Raw genomic sequence first — 17,763 nt, forward strand, 5'->3', positions numbered from 1 at the left:
AAATTTTAATACTTTCCTGTTGATATGTACTGTTTATTTTTGCGTATAAGCTTTTAAAAAATATATTCCATGCCTATTTAATGAAGTCAGATATTATTATTTTCTGTGAAAATACAGGTGATTCTGAAAAATCTTACAAGAATAAATAATTCAAATTAGTGAATTGTTTACCTTGGATATTGCTTCAGTTTAACTCTGTTGTTTCAATTAGGCATCTATCAATGCAAATGAAAACTTAGGCAATGAAAAACAAGCAAAAATTTGTGTAAGCACGAAAGAAATGTAGGTATAGTACTCCATTTCTAATGATGTGATTTTATTCCATATAGTCCTGAACCAGCTGCCTCTTCCATCTCCTTTACCTGCCACCACTACAAAGAGCCTTCTCTTTAATGCAAGAATAGCAGAAGAGGTGAACTGCCTTTTGGCCTGTAGGGATGACAATTTGATTTCACAACTTGTCCATAGCCTCAACCAGGTATCAACAGATCACATGTAAGTACAATCAAGTTTATATTTAAAGTAAAGTGAAAAATTTTTATCTCACTAAGACAAACAGTATATTCCTGGTTTTTCTTTTCAAAAGATTTTGGATATGTGGTTTATGTTTAAAATCCATCAAAATCTAAGTGAGAGTGTAGCCTGATTGTGACTGGATGTTAATGAGATTTAAAAAGGCGAGCACTATTTTGAAACTATAGTTGCAACTTTATTTTTATGGACATCTTTGCGACTTTGAAAGTTGTTTGGAATCTGCAAGCTTTGCAGGAAACTGAAGTTGTCTATGAGGCCATCTCCCTTTTTCATAGTATTACAGAGCCACTATAACTCCTGAACACTTTGGCAGTGCTGTTAGTTTTATTCGAATAGGCAGACAGTGGTTTTCATAAGTATGTTAAGAAATAAAGGAAAGCTCAGTGGTAGGCTTCTACCAAGTTAGAATTAGATTGTCCTGAAATTTACTGTAACATCTGAACATATGTATACATTATAAAATTGATTTGAGGTGTATTAGCACATTTATAAATATTTTGTACATTTCTTAAAATTTATTTTTACAACAAAAGCAGTACATAATAATATCTATAAAATTATCTGAAGAGTAAAGATATCTTAATGTTGCTGCTTCATATTCCACTAAATGGTGATAGTTTTGTATCCTCGACCCACTCCCATACTCATTATTTAGCAGAAAGAGACTTGGTGCTATGGCTTGGGAAGCCTGCATCCTATCAGAATGGATTTAAGTCATAGCTCTGCTCCCAGTTCTGGTTTGCTGCTGATACACATCCTGGAAGATAGCAGGTGATGGCAAAAGAATTGTGTCCATTACCCATGTGAGTGAACCAAATTGAGTTTCTGGCTTCTGGTTTTAGCCTGATCAAACCCCAGCAGTTGTAGTCATTAGGAAAATGAACCAATGGGTAGATGATCTCTCTTCTGCCTTTCAAATAAATTCTTAAAAACTTTTTTGAATTTAAAAAATAGCATAACCAGAAACTGACTTTATATAATTTTTTTTTTTCAAAGAAAAGAGGGCCACATGCAATAGCCTGGTGGCTAAAGTCATGACTTTGCACTCACTGGTATCCTATATGGGCACAGGTTCTAATCCGGGTAGTCCCACTTCCCATCCAGCTCCCTGTTTGTGGCCTGGGAAAGCAGTCGAGGATGGCCCAAGCCTTGAGACCCTGCACCCATGTCCGGAAGGAGCTCCTGGCTCCTGGCTTTGGATAGGCTCAGTTCCGCCCATTGCAGCCACTTGGGGAGTGAATCATCAAACAAAAGATCTTCCTCTCTGTCTCTTCTCTGTATATCTGACTTTCCAATAAGAGTAAACCAATCTTTAAAAAATTTATTTTGAGGATAAAACTCATTATAATGGAGAAATTGCAGCTATTGGATGCAGTGTAGTGCTTTGAGTATATGTTTAAAACTGATGACTAAAATAAAAAACTAAGTGTGAATTTTCTCATGCAGAAGCATAATTAATTGGATAAAATCAGGAAAAAGTATGATATGATATTGTCACTCCAGAAATTCAACCATGTTTAATGTTACATTATTTCTTATGCCTATGTATACATTCAACAGTTTTGCTTAACTGTTTAAAGAGGTCTGGAAAATAGCACATACTTGAAGTGGCTTCAAAAAGTTAAAAACTAATTGAAAAGACAATATGGGAGATGGCATAAGTTAATCCTCCACCTGCTAGGACTGGCATCCCATATAGATGCCAGTTTGTGTTCAGCTCCCTGCTTACAGCCTGTAAAAGCAGCACAGATGATCCAAATCCTTGGGCCTCTGTACTCGGATGAGAGACTTGTATGAGGCTTCATGCTTCCAGCTTTGGACTGGGCCAGCTCTAGCTGTTGCAGCCATTTAGGTAATAAACCAGCAAATAGAAGCTTTTCGTTTCTTAGTCTCTTTTTCTCTTCTTCTGTGTAACTCTTGACTTTGCAAGAAAAATAAATACAACTTAAAAAAAAAGACATTAATAGTCCATGAACTTTTCCAAGATCCAGGGTGTAAAGGAACACTGCTTTAAAATTGGGCTCAGGAGTAGTGTTGTGTCTAAGTAGCTTAAGCTGATGCTTGGGATGCAGGATCCCGTATTGAAATGGTGATTCCTGTTCTGATACCTCAGCTTGCAGCTTTGCCTTCGGTAGATGTGTCCTGGAAGACAGCAAATGGTGGCTGAAGTGCCTGGGCCGCTGCCACCCACATGGAATACTCACATGGTGTTTGTTCTAAGAGTAAACCAGCAGGTGGAAGATACCTCTTTCTCTTTCTCTCTACTTCTTTCTTTCTCTCTTCTTTCTTTCTTTCTTTCTTTCTTTCTTTCTTTCTTTCTTTCTTTCTTTCTTTCTTTCTTTCTTTCTTTCTTTCTTTCTTTCTTTCTTCCTTCCTTCCTTCCTTCCTTCCTTCCTTCCTTCCTTCCTTCCTTCCTTCCTTCCTTCCTTCCTTTCTTTCTTTTTTTTTTGTATCTTGTCTATATTTCAAATAGGTTAAAATAATCATGTCTAAAAAATAAGCACCCTCAGAAATTTATAGCATCTGAGCATTGAACACCAGCTTTATATAAAGGCCTTTATTGTTTGGTCCATTGAATACTGCCTTTATTTGATTTTATTACCACTTTTCATAATTATTTAAAGTGCCATTCATTGTGAAGTTTATTGAAAATTAGTACTTCACTTAATTACTTATTAGGGTTCCTCCCTCCACCCCCACTGCTGACTTTATTTGAGAAAACAATATAAGATGGGAAAAATACATCAGCTCTTGTGTTTTTATCAACAGTATGCCATTAGGAGGCCATGCCCAGAAAATCAGGCTTTATTCATATTCAAATGCAAGAGAAGGTTCATTCAAAGCCTCTAAATCAGTTTTGCTGCATGATTATCACTTCTATACCTTTCTGTTAATTTGAGTGTAAAATAAACTATTTTGAACATTGGATAAAACTAGCAGTTGTGTAAAATAATGCTTTGTACTTTTTTTGCATGGTCGTGATAAAGGGGTAGGGGAAGAAATGTTCTCCTTAGTTATTGTCCTATCATTTTGATAATTCTATTTGAAAGGATTACCACCAAGTTCAGGGCTGTCATGTAATGTATTAAGCTGGTGCATATCATGCCAGCATATCCCATATGGAATATATAGGCACTGGTCCATTTCTGACTGCTGCTCCCTGTCAATACACGTGGTTAAAAAGTAGAAGGGGGCTCAAGTGCTTGGACCACAGCACACAGATGAAGCTTATGGCTTTAGTCTGGCCTCGCCCTGGCCATTGTGACCATTTGGGAAATGAACTGACTGATGTTAAAAGCTCTCTCTGTGTAACTTTGCTGCCTTTCAAATAAAATAAATAATTATTTTTTTAATTTGTTTGAAAGGTAGAGTTACAGAGAGAGAAAGAGGGGAAGAGACATAAAGAAGATTTTCAATCTACTGATTCAATCCCTAAATGGTTGGTGCTGAAGCCAGGAGCCAGCAGCCTTATTTGGATCTCCCACATGGTTACAGGTGCCCAAAGTCTTGGGTCATCCTCCCCTGCACCTCAAGCCCATTAGCAGGAGGTTGGATCAGAAGTGAAACAACCAGAACGGAAACTGCTGCCTGTATTGGATGCAGGCAGCATAGGTCCCAGTTTTACCTGCTACGTTGCAGAACTGACCCCAAAATAAATAATTTTTTAAAAATTAAGGAAGATAACATCTTCAAAAATCCACATGGCCAGACATCCTCAGTTGATTTGTTTTTATTTTACAGTCTTTTTCTGATAAATCATAGTAAATTTTAATTTTTTGTGTTTATTTTTTCAATGCCAGAGAATTGAAAGATAACCTTGGCAGCGATGATCCTGAAGGCGACATACCAGTCTTGTTGCAGGCTGTCCTGGCAAGGAGTCCTAACGTTTTCAGGGAGAAAAGCCTGCAAAACAGATATGTACCAAGTGGTGAGATTCTTATTTATTGCATCTTATAGTATTTTTTAAATATTATTCCTGTATAAATGCTCATTTGACATGTAGTTCAGTTCAAATGGCTTCCTTAACAAGCTGATCTATTGTCTAGGAATGCTGTGTTTATATCTTGTATCAAGCTAAGACCAAGAAAGAAACTAAATATATTCTTGTAGCTTAATATGTAACTAAATTTCTTGGGAATTAAAATTTTACAATTAAAGTTTTTAGACTTTTGTTAAATATTTCAGAAGGCATTCATTATTCAGAGAGCTTTGGAATTTTAGAAAATCAAAGAATTGATTTGAAAGAGTATGTGTACATATAATTAAATCATGATTTTAGTACTAATATAGGATTATATTCTTACTCATCTTTAATTTATTGGATATTCATACTATAGTAGCAGCATTAAAAGTATAATAACTATAAAAAATTATGCACAAAATACTTTCGCATTAGAATTGTGTTTCTGTTCTGAAGATTACAGAATTTTACATGCCCAGGTACTTGCTCAGCTCCACAGATTAAATAGTTGAGGAGGGAATAGTTCAAACCACTGAGGAAGGTGTGGCATAGCTAACTGTTTAACTGTGCAAGAATATTGCCAGATGCATTTGTGTTTATTGTAGTCACCTATGTGAAGCTTACTATTCTGTTTCCTTCTTTCTAGTTTAGTTTCCAAAATGATTAAGATTGTTGATCTTAGGTAATTGTGTGATTCATGTTTTTGAAAGCAATTGTGTATTTGCTATCCATTCCCCAAAACGCAGCTACAAGATGCCTCTGCGTCACTTAATTTTTTAGCAAATTGAGGACAGATGTACAGGACAGAGTTGCACCTTCACCAGAAATCAAGCTAGGTACAGATAGGAATGATGAAAGAAAACTAGAGTTCTGAATGCTTTCCTTGAAGCATGTTGAAACTGGAGGAAAATAATGGAGATAATTGGGAAAAATACTAATGGAATGGAAGTATAATGTCTGGCAGCTTGCAGTAAATATGAGGGAGCTTCAAAATGTTCATGGAAAATGGAACTGAAAGTTGTACATTCTCCTTAATTTTTTGAAATCCTCTTCCATAATAAAGGAAATCTGCCAAGGCTACACGTATGATATTATTGTAACCTTAATTTGGGTAGTACAACACTCAATGAAAAACTTAATTATCCATCAGTTACATATTTTATTCAAAATAATATTTAATTTCTATGTATCCTAATCCTTAAAAACATGAGCTATTATTTAAAATGAATTGATTATATGTTGTGATTTGTAAAAGTATTTTCTACAGTGAAACACTTAGCTTTATGAAACTGTTTCTAAGCAGAAATACATATAAATATATGATAAAGTATTCCATGATTTAAAATGACTGCCCAAAGACCTGCTGTGATAAGCAGTGTATGGTATTTGGTCACAGATTTGATCAAGTGACTTCTAGAAGTTCTGTTCAGTTTTAAGTCTGGATGATATAATATTGAATAGGCAAATACAGTTTAAGAATAACTTTCAGATCTTGGATTAATTATATGTAAACTGGTGTTTTAGTTAATATTGCTTTTGTTTAAAATTTATACATTACCGAGTGTGCATTTTGCACACTGGTCAAATTTAAAACACTGGTCCCAAAAAAACTTTTGAATGTATGCTGTTGGGGGCTGGGAGAGTTTATTGATTTAAATAATTTGCTGTTAAAGTAGTATCTGCCTTTTTCTGCACATAGGAATGATGTCTCAATACAAACTTCCTCAGAATTCCATGCACAGTAGTCCTGCATCTTCCAATTATCAACAAACCACTATCTCACATAGCCCCTCCAGGTAAAAAAAAAAAAAAAAAAAAAAAGAGTATGTTTGTTTCTCATTTGTTAAATCACTTATGTGGTGAATATGCTTGTGATTATAAAGCATGTACATTTGGATAATGATGATGAAAAGTGTGTAGTTAACTAGTTGGTATGCTTGGTCTCAGATACTAATAATCCACAGAAATATTTGCCTTAAAATGTTCTATGTGGAAATACTTCACTATGCTAATGGAAGTAGTTTTCATGTTAGTAATTTAATTACTATTCTGAAATAAGAAAATTCATTGTGTTGAAATTGTTTTTATTGTTAAACATTTTTTATTTGCTTGAAAGGTGGACTTTTATTTGCTTGAAAGGTGAGAGAACTCTTCCTACAACCATACACTCTTAATATGCCAGTCTTGTCTGATCTGGAAAGCTGAGCAGGGTTGGACGGGAGAGAGATCTTCATCTGCTAGTTTATTCCCCAAATAGTTGCAATTGCTGGGGCTGTGCCAGACTGGAACCAGGAGTCCAGAGCTTATTCCTGATCTCCCTCACGGGTACAGGGACTCAAGCACTTTGGACCATGTGCTGGTGCTTTCCAAGAAACATCAGCAAGGAACTGGATCTGAAGTGGAATGTTCATATGGGCTGGTGGCAGACTAATATGCTACACCACAATGCTGGCCCCATGTAGAGTTTATTTTAGGGAGCATGGCTGTATGTGCCTTAACCACCTTGGTGTTTTTATATATGTAATTTAAATTATTTGCCTCAGTTTTTACATTAGAATAAGTCAAAGAGGTTTGAGTTATGAATTATTTTTACATGTTGATTGTTTTATGAAATGTCTTTGTATATGATAAATAAAGTGTATTTCATGGCAGTGAAATTTCAACAAATAGTATATTTATTTCATTCTTAACTCTTTATTTGGGTTTTGGGTTTCAGCCGGTTTGTGCCACCACAGACAAGCTCTGGGAACAGATTTATGCCACAACAAAATAGCCCAGTGCCTAGTCCCTATGCCCCACAAAGCCCTGCAGGATACATGCCATATTCCCATCCTTCAAGTTACACAGCACATCCACAGATGCAGCAAGGTAAGAAGCTTTTTATTACTTTATTAGGAATACCTAATTACCTCTGATTCCATGCAAAGTAATTTGTTTCTTCTTTTTATGCTTTTGAAAACACAAATTACAGCACTTTACTGTATGCTTGCTAATAAACCTTTTTGAACAGACTACATCATTAAAAATTGAAGACATACAGGTTAATTCAGCAAAGTAGATAATTTATTATATAGAAATTCATTTAGAAAGTAAAAAAGTTGAAAATGATAAAAGTGGATATAAAATATAAAAAAGCCATGGTTTTGTTTTCCAGTAGCACATTTTAAACAGATATAGTTACTAATTCCCATTTGTATATTCTTGCTTTTCTTATTCTGGAGAGAGTTGAAACTTTTTTTCTAAGATTTATTTCTTTTTATTGGGAAGTCAGATTTACCATAGAGAAGGAAAGACAAGAGAAAGATCTTACATCCTTGGTTCATCCCCTAGTGACCACAGTGACCAGAGACGAGCCAAGCAGAAGCCAAGAGCCAGGAGTTTTCTGGGTCTCCCACATGGGTGCAGGGACGGACCCAAGGCTTCGGACTGTTCTTGACTGCTTTCATAGGCCACAATCAGGGAGCTGGAAGGGAAGTGGAGCAGCAGGGATATAAACCAGTACCCACATGGGATCCCACCTTGTGTGCAAGGCGAAAACTTTAGCCCCCAGGCTACTACACTGGGCCCCAAACTTCTTTTGTTATAAACCTTTTTAATTTACAAACTTTTTAAAATATCGTTATCTGTGACAGTGATCAACTCAACTTCTGATTTCCAATAATCATTGCATTCAGACCATTTTATGTAATAATCAAAGGAGAAACTAGAAAGCAGCTCACATTTGGGAATAGATAATTTCAAAAGAAGTGACCTCAGTGTGAGTTCCGAACTTATGTAGGTTCTGAATCCTTACAAATTATTAATATACTCTGCATACAGAAGTATGAGAAACATTTTAGGTGTAATTAATTCATCATAAGAGAAATACTGAGAAGGTACCTCTGTTTTCTTTTGTTAGTGTCCACATATGTATGATTGTGAAAGAAAACAAAAACTTTTACTCTGAATAATGTGCAGATGTTGTTATCAGAATAAACCCAATTTGTCCAGAAGAATATTTGAAATCAGAAAATCAAAAGAGAAAGAAACTTTTAGGACTTTTCAGTAATGAGTCATTTCTTTGAAATGCTCTCAGATGCTTAAGGACAAATAGGTCAGTAGGATAGAAAACAGTATAAAATCAGGCAGCTTAGAGTGTGAGAATGATAACATTTATGACTTTCTTCCAGTGTTGTATTATAAAAATGTTTATGCAGGAAATTTTAACCATGTACAGACAATGCTTTACCAAAAGGCATCATAATACTTGACCTTAAGTATATCTGCTAGAAGATTCTCCTATATGAATGCCTGTTGTGAAAATTTTTTTTAAAAACATGAACAGTTCTGTAGTTTCATTTATAATCCAATCTACATTTAATTTTTAGCAGTTATCCTAAATATGTCTTTAATATATTATTTCTCTTCAAGGTATTATCCTAGTTTTTCATGTATAGCACTTATTTTCTATAGCATTTCTGGTTCTTTTAATTAAAAATTATCCTATACCTTTTTACTTCATGACACTTTTTTCTTGAGTATCTGTCACTTTTTTTTCAGAACACCACATAACTGAGACTTCACTTTTTTTCATAGTTTGATTTGTTCTGATATTGTGTATCTCAGCTGGAAGTTGGCTTTAAACATTTATTAGTTTCAGTACTGGCTTTTTAGCAGAAGCATTGCATATTTATATTGCATCACATCAGAAGGCACATAATACAGGTGGCCCCATTATTACCCATATTGCACATGGGACCATCTGTGACCATCTGATGATCCATCCCATTGTTGTGAAATAAGTTAATCTTGTAACCGGGAAACTTGGTTTCCAGTGATTCTCATTTCATTAGTTTTTACATTGATTGTTGGAAAATAATGATGATTGTATTTCTGTCATTCCAAAAATTACATCCTTAAATCAGTGAGTAAGAGTGGATTGTTTAGTAAATTATTTAGTAAGTGGATTGTTTAGTAAATGATTTTCCAGACATTTTGAAATTTTAGTTGAATTCTTAAATTGCTTTGAACAAAAATTGTTGGAAGAAAAGTATGGTCAAATTTTGGTAATCTCAGAGGTGAGAAGACCATTTTCTAGCAAACTGAAAACTTAGACTCCATAATTGAGAAAAATCAAATAATTACAAATTTCCATACAAGGAAGAGACCATGAATATGTAAAGAGAGGTATAAACAAATTGATATGGAAACAAATTATTACATGTATGAATGCTAAATTTTAAATATATCAAGATCCCGTGTGTGTATATATGTATATATGTAGAGTAATAATAAGACAGAAAAAGGTGGAAAAGTGTAATAGGTTATGATATTATGGTAACCTGGCTTACAAAGAAGTGCAATTAAAGTGAAATGAAATTTTATATTTGTCAGATTGGTAAACATTTTACAATCTACATAGGAATATTAATTGCTGTTCAGTTTTTGAGAGGAGTTTGACATTGTAATAATTTGAAACTCATACACCTCACTGAGTTTAAAATCTACTTCTCTTCTACTAAGGGGGAGAAAAAGGCAAACATAACTGTTGTGTTGTGTTTTTTGTTCAAATAGCAGAGAGGAAGATTGATAGAGCTTCCATCTGATGATTCATTCCCTACACAGCCACTGGCAGTTACAGCTGAACTCAATCCAGGTTCCCCAGCAGGTGTCAGGGATGTCACTACTTGAAAGCCATCACCTACTATCCCCCAGGCTGCTCATTATCTGAAACAGAATCAAAGGTGAACCGGAATTAACCAGAACCCTTTGATATGGAATGCAGATGGCCTGAGTGGTATCTCAGCTGTCATGCTCAAGACCCCAATGCAGCACACAGTTTTGCAAGTTTGCCCAAACATTCAAACAATAGCTACACTGGTCGTAAACAATTCTAGGGGGAAAAAATCAACACTAACAAACTTATTTTACAAAATTATATTACGGTCTGGAAACAAAAGTCAGGTAAGATTAGGAAAAATTGCATACTCAACCTATACATGACATAGAAATCAAATTTCAAAGTGTTAAGGGGCCACAAAGCAATGTTATCGGACTGTATGATAACATTGGATGTATGTCAGAAGCATATGGACTTAGTAATAGCAATTCATGTGTTTCGAATGGAAGAGGCAAAGGTCCTCTGAGTCTCTTCATACCTACAAAAGGTACAGTCAAATTCCATTTATGATTTTCAAACGTTTTTGCTAATTAAAAATAGATTGGGGACTGGCATGATGGCTGTGTTGGCTAGTCCTGTACATGTAAGCACAAGCATTCCTTATGAGTGCTGGTTTTGTCCCAGCTGCTTCATTTCCAGTTCAGCTCCATACTTGTGGCCTGGGAAAACATAGGTGCAAAACCCAAAGCCCTGGGTCCCTGCACCCTTGTGGGAGACCCAGAGGAAGTTCTTGGCTCCTGGCTTTGGGTCAGCTGAGCTGCAGCTGGGGTAGACATTTGGGAAGTGAAACAGTAGATAAAAGCTCTCTCTGTGTCTCTCCTTACTCTGTAAATTTGCATTTCCAATATCTGGCAGTGAAAAATCAGAAACATGCCCAGTTTCATATATCACTTAAATAAATTTTAGATAGAATAAAATAGTAAAATTCTAAGACTTTCAAAGTAATTTATAGAAGACTTTCTGTGACTTTTTGTTATTGTTAAAGGAAGAATCTGAATAGCCAGTACACAAGAAAAAAATGCTTGGATTCATCTAGTGACCAAAGAAATAAAAACTAAAGTGACTTAGAGACATATCTCACTCTCAGAATGGCATGATTGATGACAGGGATATAGAATATGAAAACTTTAACATACTACTAAGAAGTACGAATGAGCACAAGCATTTGAAAGTGATTTGTTAGTTTTAATTTTCGAAATTGTTAAATGAGCAGTTTTACTCCTAGGTAGTGGTACTTAGAGTTTATATATTTGCTATGTTGGCAGTTTTACATATGATTTATTTGCTTTTATTTGAAAGGCAGATTTTACAGAAACAAAGAGACAGCAGAGAGAGAGAGAGAGAGAGAGAGAGAGAGAGAGATCTTTCATCCACTGGTTCACTCCTCAAATGGCCATAGTGGTTAGACCTGAGCTGCTATGAAGCATGGAGCCAGAGGCATTCTCCAGGTCTCCTATATGAATACAGGAGCCCAAGGACCTGAAACATATTCAACAGCCTCCCAGGCTGTAAACAGGGAACTGGATCAGAAGTGGAGCAGCTGGTGTTAGAACTGATGCCCATATGCAGAGAATTAGCATTCTATACCAGCACACTGGGGCATGCATATACGTTTGTAAAATGAGTCATTACAAAAATATGCATAGCAGTATTGTTTATGATACCAAAATTTCAAGCAATGTAAATGCTCAACAACAGATATTTGTTAGAATACATGTTATTTAAAATAAATTTAAAGCTAGTATAATATATATATATCAGTGCTGATTAAATTTTTTGTGATGTTAAAATGTGCCAAACATCAGTGTGTATTATTTAGTTACATGCTCATTTATAGCAAAGTTCTAAAAATAGGCAAAGATAGAATGAACTCTGTAGGGCCCAGCACAATGGCCTAGCAGCTGGGGTCCTCGCCAAGAATGCACCAGGATCCCATATGGGCACAGGTTCTAATCCCGGCAGCCCTGCTTCCCATCCAACTCTCTGCTTGTGGCCTGAGAAAGCAGTCAAGGACGGCCCAAAGCTTTGGGACCCTACATCCACATGGGAGACCCAGAAAAGAGGATCCAGGTTACCTGCTTTGGGTCGGCACAGCTCCAGCCATTGCAGTCACTTGGGGAGTGAATCAGCAGACATTTTCCTCTCTGTCTCTCCTCCTCTCTGTATATCTGCCTTTCCAATAAAAATAAATAAATCTTTTAAAAAAATGAACTCTGTAGTCAAAAGTGGTTTTAGGTAATAAGTGGAATGGAACAGAAGATGCGAATGTACAGGTAAGTAGAAATCATGAACGATGGCCTTCTCCATTTTGCTTATCTTCATGTGGCATACACAGTGTTTTACCAGACTGAATAGGCTGAATATGAGTGTTTTGTTATTCTCTGTAATTTCTGTATGTTATAAATTTTTCTTGTGTACAGCTCTTCTCTAAGAAATTCAACAGCTTATAAACTTTTTTGAAATTCTTATTAATTTCAGCATCGGTATCAAATCCCATTGTTGCAGGTGGTTTGAGAAACATACACGATAATAAAGTTTCTGGTCCGTTGTCTGGCAGTTCAGCTAATCATCATGCTGATAATCCTAGACATGGCTCAAGTGATGACTACCTACACATGGTGCACAGGCTAAGTAATGAAGTATGTAATGTATTGTTATCATTGAGGTAATAAAATCCTTGCATTTATCATATAAACAAATATTTTTGTTCTACAATTTAAAGATGATCTATAATATGTGAAACATTATATTAGAAAATAAGAATTTCTTTTTTACATTTTTAAGGAGCTTTTTAGACAAAAGACCAAAGCCAAAAAATGATGTATGATAGGTCCTGTTGATAGTACATAAACGATAAAATATTCAATATGTGTGCTTTTATAGAAAATTTACCAGCACCCTCATGTAGTGAGTGGTTTTTTGAAACTTAATTTAATACTACTCAACACAAAAATATTCTTTTTGAATAATATACTTTTTCTTGTTAGAACTTGAGTGTTTTTGCCTCTAAAACTTACATAATTTTCTGCTGGAATTTAACGTTACCTTAATTTTTTTATGTTACCCTTAATATCATTAAAATAAACCAAAAATGGACATTTCTCTTGCTTTGAATTTGGTTATGTTTTTATGTAATTTGCATGTTTCGAAAAATAACGGAGATGACAATGGACTATACCCTCCAAACATTTACATCTTGATGGGGTATTCACAACTCCTCTGACAGAAAGCAGCAAGCAAAAATGAAACATACTAGTAATACCAATTTGGTTATTCATTGCCACACTTAGACTATTGGTTCTTTTGGATACAATTTCAGTTCTTCTTCTAGAATATACCAAGAAGAAAACAGGAAAGTGCAGAGGAATTATGCTTATGAATTTCAACACTTTGTCAGTAATTCATGTCTTCTATTGGTGCTCTAAGATTTCTGTAAAGCCTCTCCTGTCATTCAAGATATAAATTTATACTGTATTCTCAGGATGGAGATTCTTCAACAATAAGGAATGCAACATCTTTTCCCTTGAGATCACCACAGCCAGTTTGCTCCCCTGCTGGAAGTGATGGAACTCCTAAAGGTATTGCTATAACAAAATTTCTTTTAGAATATTTCGTATTTCACATCAAAAGCACAAATTTATTAAAGGAGATACCAAAAAATTTTCTCTGTTATTTCACAATATAGGAAAAAAGCCTTGTTTTTAACACATACAGCTCTTTAAATCTTCTATTTAATTTATTCATCTTCTACTTCTTTTATAGCACAGTAAATTGTTGGTAGTGTTCTCAGGTGTACCCACTATTGTTCTGATAAATAAATCTAAAGCCAATGTTCTAAACTGTAAGTTGCTTCTGCTACTGCTGCTTTTTTTAAAAAAAAGATTTATTTTGTATTTATTGCAAAGGCAGAATTATAGAGAGAAAGGAGGAAAAATGAAGAGTGAAAATGTCCACCTGCTGGTTCACTTCCTAAATCATCACAATGGCCAGGGCTGGGCTTGGTGGAAGCCCGGAGCCAGGAGCTTATTGCTGATCTCCTATGTAGGTGCAAGGGCTCAAGCATTCGGGCCATCTTTCTCTGCTTCGCCAGACTATCTGCAGCACAGTGGATTAGAAATGGAGCAGCTGGGTCTTGAACCAGAACCCTTGTGAGTCATAGGCAGAGGCTTAACTTGTTACACCAAATGTCAGCACCAGACCTCAGCCTTCCTAATCTTTCTTACACATTTGGAAAAAAAAATTTTTTTTAAAGATTTATTTATTTTTATTGCAAAGTCAAACATATACAGAGAGGAGGAGAGACAAAGAGAAATATCTTCTGTCCAATGATTCACTCCCCAGGTGGCCGCAATGGCTGGTGCTACACTAATCTGAAAGCAGAAACCGGGTCTTCCTCACAGTTGCAGGGTTCCAAGGCTTTGGGCTGCTTTCTCGACTGCTTTCTCAACTGCTTTCTCAGGCCACAAGCAGGGAGCTGGATGGGAAGTGGGGCTGCCGGAATTAGAACATCTTCCATTGTACTTTTTTCTTGGCTTCTTTACAAAATTTTAATGACAGCATTGATTTCTTTTGTGAACAGTACTCCTAATTTTTTTTTTCTTTTTACTTGAAAGACAAAGCAACAGAGTAAGTGGTGATCTTTTTTCTGCGGTTCACTATCCTGCATGGGCCGCAGCAGCCAGATCTGTGCTGAAGCTGGACACCAGGAACTCGATCCTGGTCTCTATCAGGGCAATTTTCCACTACTTTCCCAGGTGTATCAGAATGGAACTGGGTGGCAAATGGAGCAGCCAAAACTCAACCCAGCACTGTGATATGGGGTGGCAATGTTGAATGCATCAGTGTAATCCACTGCATTATAATATTAACCCCTGTTGCATCTATCTTTGACTGTAGTCTTACTTCTCAAGTTGTAATTTTCCATTTCTATTCAGTATTTCAAATTCTTTTTTTGTTTTGTTTAAAGCTTTATCTTTTTTATTTGAAAAAGACAGAGATCGTCTATCCATGAGTTCACTCCTCAAAGGGCCACAAGGGCCAGAGCTCCTAATTTAAGTGCCTGAGCACTATCTGGATATCCCACTTGTGTGGCAGGGACACAAGCACAGGCCCATTCTCTGCTGCTTTCCCAGGCACATCAGCAAGTGGCTGGATCAAAATTGGTGTAGGTGGGACTCTAACCAGCACACATAGGATGCTGATATCATAGGTGTCAGCTTAACCCACTGCATCACAACACTGGCTTGCCAAATACCTTCTCAGAATTATTTTAACTCTTCTCTCTACCATTCAAGTTTCTCTTAATGACATTGCAGTTCTGAACCAACTTGACATCATTATAAAGTACTCTCTCAATTCTATGGTCACTTATCAAATCTAGCCAATTCTGTTAATTTTCTAAATCTCTCACATCTACTTTATCTCTGCTAATTAAAATCTTCTAGTTCTAAATTAAATGAGTGATCTCCGGTCCTTCCCTAATCATCTTAACCATTTTCCAAGAACTTACCATATAATGTTAGTTTCAATTATTTGAATTCCAAATAAACTTGCATGGTCATCTGTCTACAGCAGATTCACAGATTTGTAACATTTAGTCGTGTTTGGGCTATTTTTAAAAATACATGAGATTAGAGTCTAGTAATCATGGAAATAAATATTTTGCTTTTATAAAAATTGCTATAATTGATTATAGCTGATAACATTTTAATACATCATAATTTCTAATTGTAGCTATCTAAAACATATGCTGGTCTTGTGAAGATACACTTTTCATTAATAGTACTTCAGATAAAATTGAGGACATTCTTCATGAAATGAAAGTTGAACTTTTATGAACCATTCTAATTCTGTGATTGTATTTATGTTCCAATATTAAAAACTTAGCATCTAAAAGAGAAAAAGAGGAAGCAGGTTCCAGGTTAACTCTGGTTTTGTAAGTCAGCCATCAAAGTTGGGTGCTTATCCTGCACATGTTAGACTGTCGGGGAGGGTTAATATGGCAGAGGTGGTTCATTAAGGGAACTAACCATTTTTCTTGAGACTCTAAAGATGACTTAGGAGGTGGGTAGGTAGGTAGCTGGGCAGATCACTTTATTTTATTTACTTATTTATTTATTTATTTATTTATTTATTTATTTATTTATTTATTTTTGCAGATCACTTTAGATAAGCTCAATCTCATACATACATTGTTGATCAGAAGCCTGAACTTTTTAAGAAATATGTTTATTTTTATTTTTGATGATATTTATATAGCTGAGGAGGATTCATGCCCATGTGGACCACTGATTAGGTGCGAAGGGTCGAGGAATAGTGGAAAGTGGATAAGACAGTTGTTTCCAATTTTCTTTTTCTTCTTCCTGTATCTGAGTAAAGGAGGGTGAGAAGGGGAGAGGGCCACACCCAGTATCCTAACCAACCTCATCAATCCCTGAGGATGTGGAAGAACCAGGGAGAAAGATCTTCATCTGCTGGTTCACAAATAAAATGGCTTGGTTTTGGCCAAGCAGAAGGTGGGAGCCAGGTACTGCTGCTTCTCTAATGTGAGTTACAGGGGCCCAAACACTATTGCTGCTTTCAGGCACATTAGTAGGACAGTGAACTGCAACTGGAGCATCCAGGACTTGAACTAGCATTCACATGGGTTACTGGCATAGCGGGTCATCCTTACTATGTCAACAAACTTGCCCCAAAACGTACACTTTTAATAGAAATCATAATAGTATATAGTTCAGATTTAGAAAAGTATGGTTAAGTTTTTAAGTTTACTACATACATACTTGGGCAGATTTTTAACCTCTGTAAGCTTCATAAATGTCTTCTGTTAAATGGTGATATATGAAAATCTTCAAGAATATTGTTGAAATTAAAAATTTACATACAAAACACATCACAGAGTTGACACAAATCCAATTGTCCAAAAGTGTCAGTTCATTTTTGATGTCTCTTAGAAGTTCAGTTAATATCTCCTGATTAATAAAACTTGAAACTAGCATTTGTACTAAATCAGTCTCATGACATCTTTATCACATCTTTTACTTGTGATCCAAGCTCTCTTGAAATTTATTTTTTTATGTAACACATAACATACATCATTATTGCGAGATAGGATGTATAAGTCATGGAAAATTTTTAAAACAGATCTAGGTGTAATTCTTTATGTAAAGCTATTATCTTGAGTAATTTTTATTATCTATATGTTGAAATGCAGAATAGCAGAGAGGGAGTGAGAAAGAGAGATCTTCCTCTATCTGATTCACTCTCCAGATAACAGCCAGAGCCAGACCAACCAAAACCAAGAGACAGTAAATCCATCCTGATCTCCCACTTGAATGGCAGGGCCCATCTTCTCTGCACTCCCAGATGACTGATGTTTTAAACTAATTTGTTACACATTTCACATTACTCAGATATAGTTTCTTTTTTTCCTGAACGCCCTTCTTCATCACCTAATACTTTTAAAGTAAGAGATTTTTTCTTTTTGAGTATTGTATTTTCTATACTTTTTTGTATCGTATAGTATTGATTAATAGAATATGGGCTCAAAGATACTTTTTGAGCCTTAAGATTTTCTGGAATTGGAATTTTTTCTGAGGAGGATAGCAAG

The 17,763-nt window shown here is 35.6% G+C and overlaps 1 protein-coding gene across 3 annotated transcripts in view; it reads left to right on the forward strand.

Moving 5' to 3' along the window:
* The window catches only part of NIPBL (NIPBL cohesin loading factor), a 156,787-nt gene that overhangs the window by 64,325 nt on the left and 74,699 nt on the right, over positions 1–17,763 (forward strand). For 2 of the 3 annotated variants that reach the window (XM_040977470.1, XM_040977472.1), the window contains exons 3-8: positions 330–495; positions 4,335–4,462; positions 6,195–6,291; positions 7,212–7,363; positions 12,633–12,793; positions 13,636–13,732. In XM_040977470.1, the coding sequence (XP_040833404.1) occupies positions 330–495; positions 4,335–4,462; positions 6,195–6,291; positions 7,212–7,363; positions 12,633–12,793; positions 13,636–13,732 (801 nt within the window). The remainder of the gene's footprint in view (positions 1–329; positions 496–4,334; positions 4,463–6,194; positions 6,292–7,211; positions 7,364–12,632; positions 12,794–13,635; positions 13,733–17,763) is intronic. The other variant, XM_040977471.1, reaches the window with a different exon arrangement.

The sequence above is a fragment of the Ochotona curzoniae genome, unplaced genomic scaffold (genome assembly GCF_017591425.1).
Source record: "Ochotona curzoniae isolate NIBS_2020 unplaced genomic scaffold, NIBS_Ocur_1.0 contig_2754, whole genome shotgun sequence".
NCBI classification, from domain to species: domain Eukaryota; kingdom Metazoa; phylum Chordata; class Mammalia; order Lagomorpha; family Ochotonidae; genus Ochotona; species Ochotona curzoniae.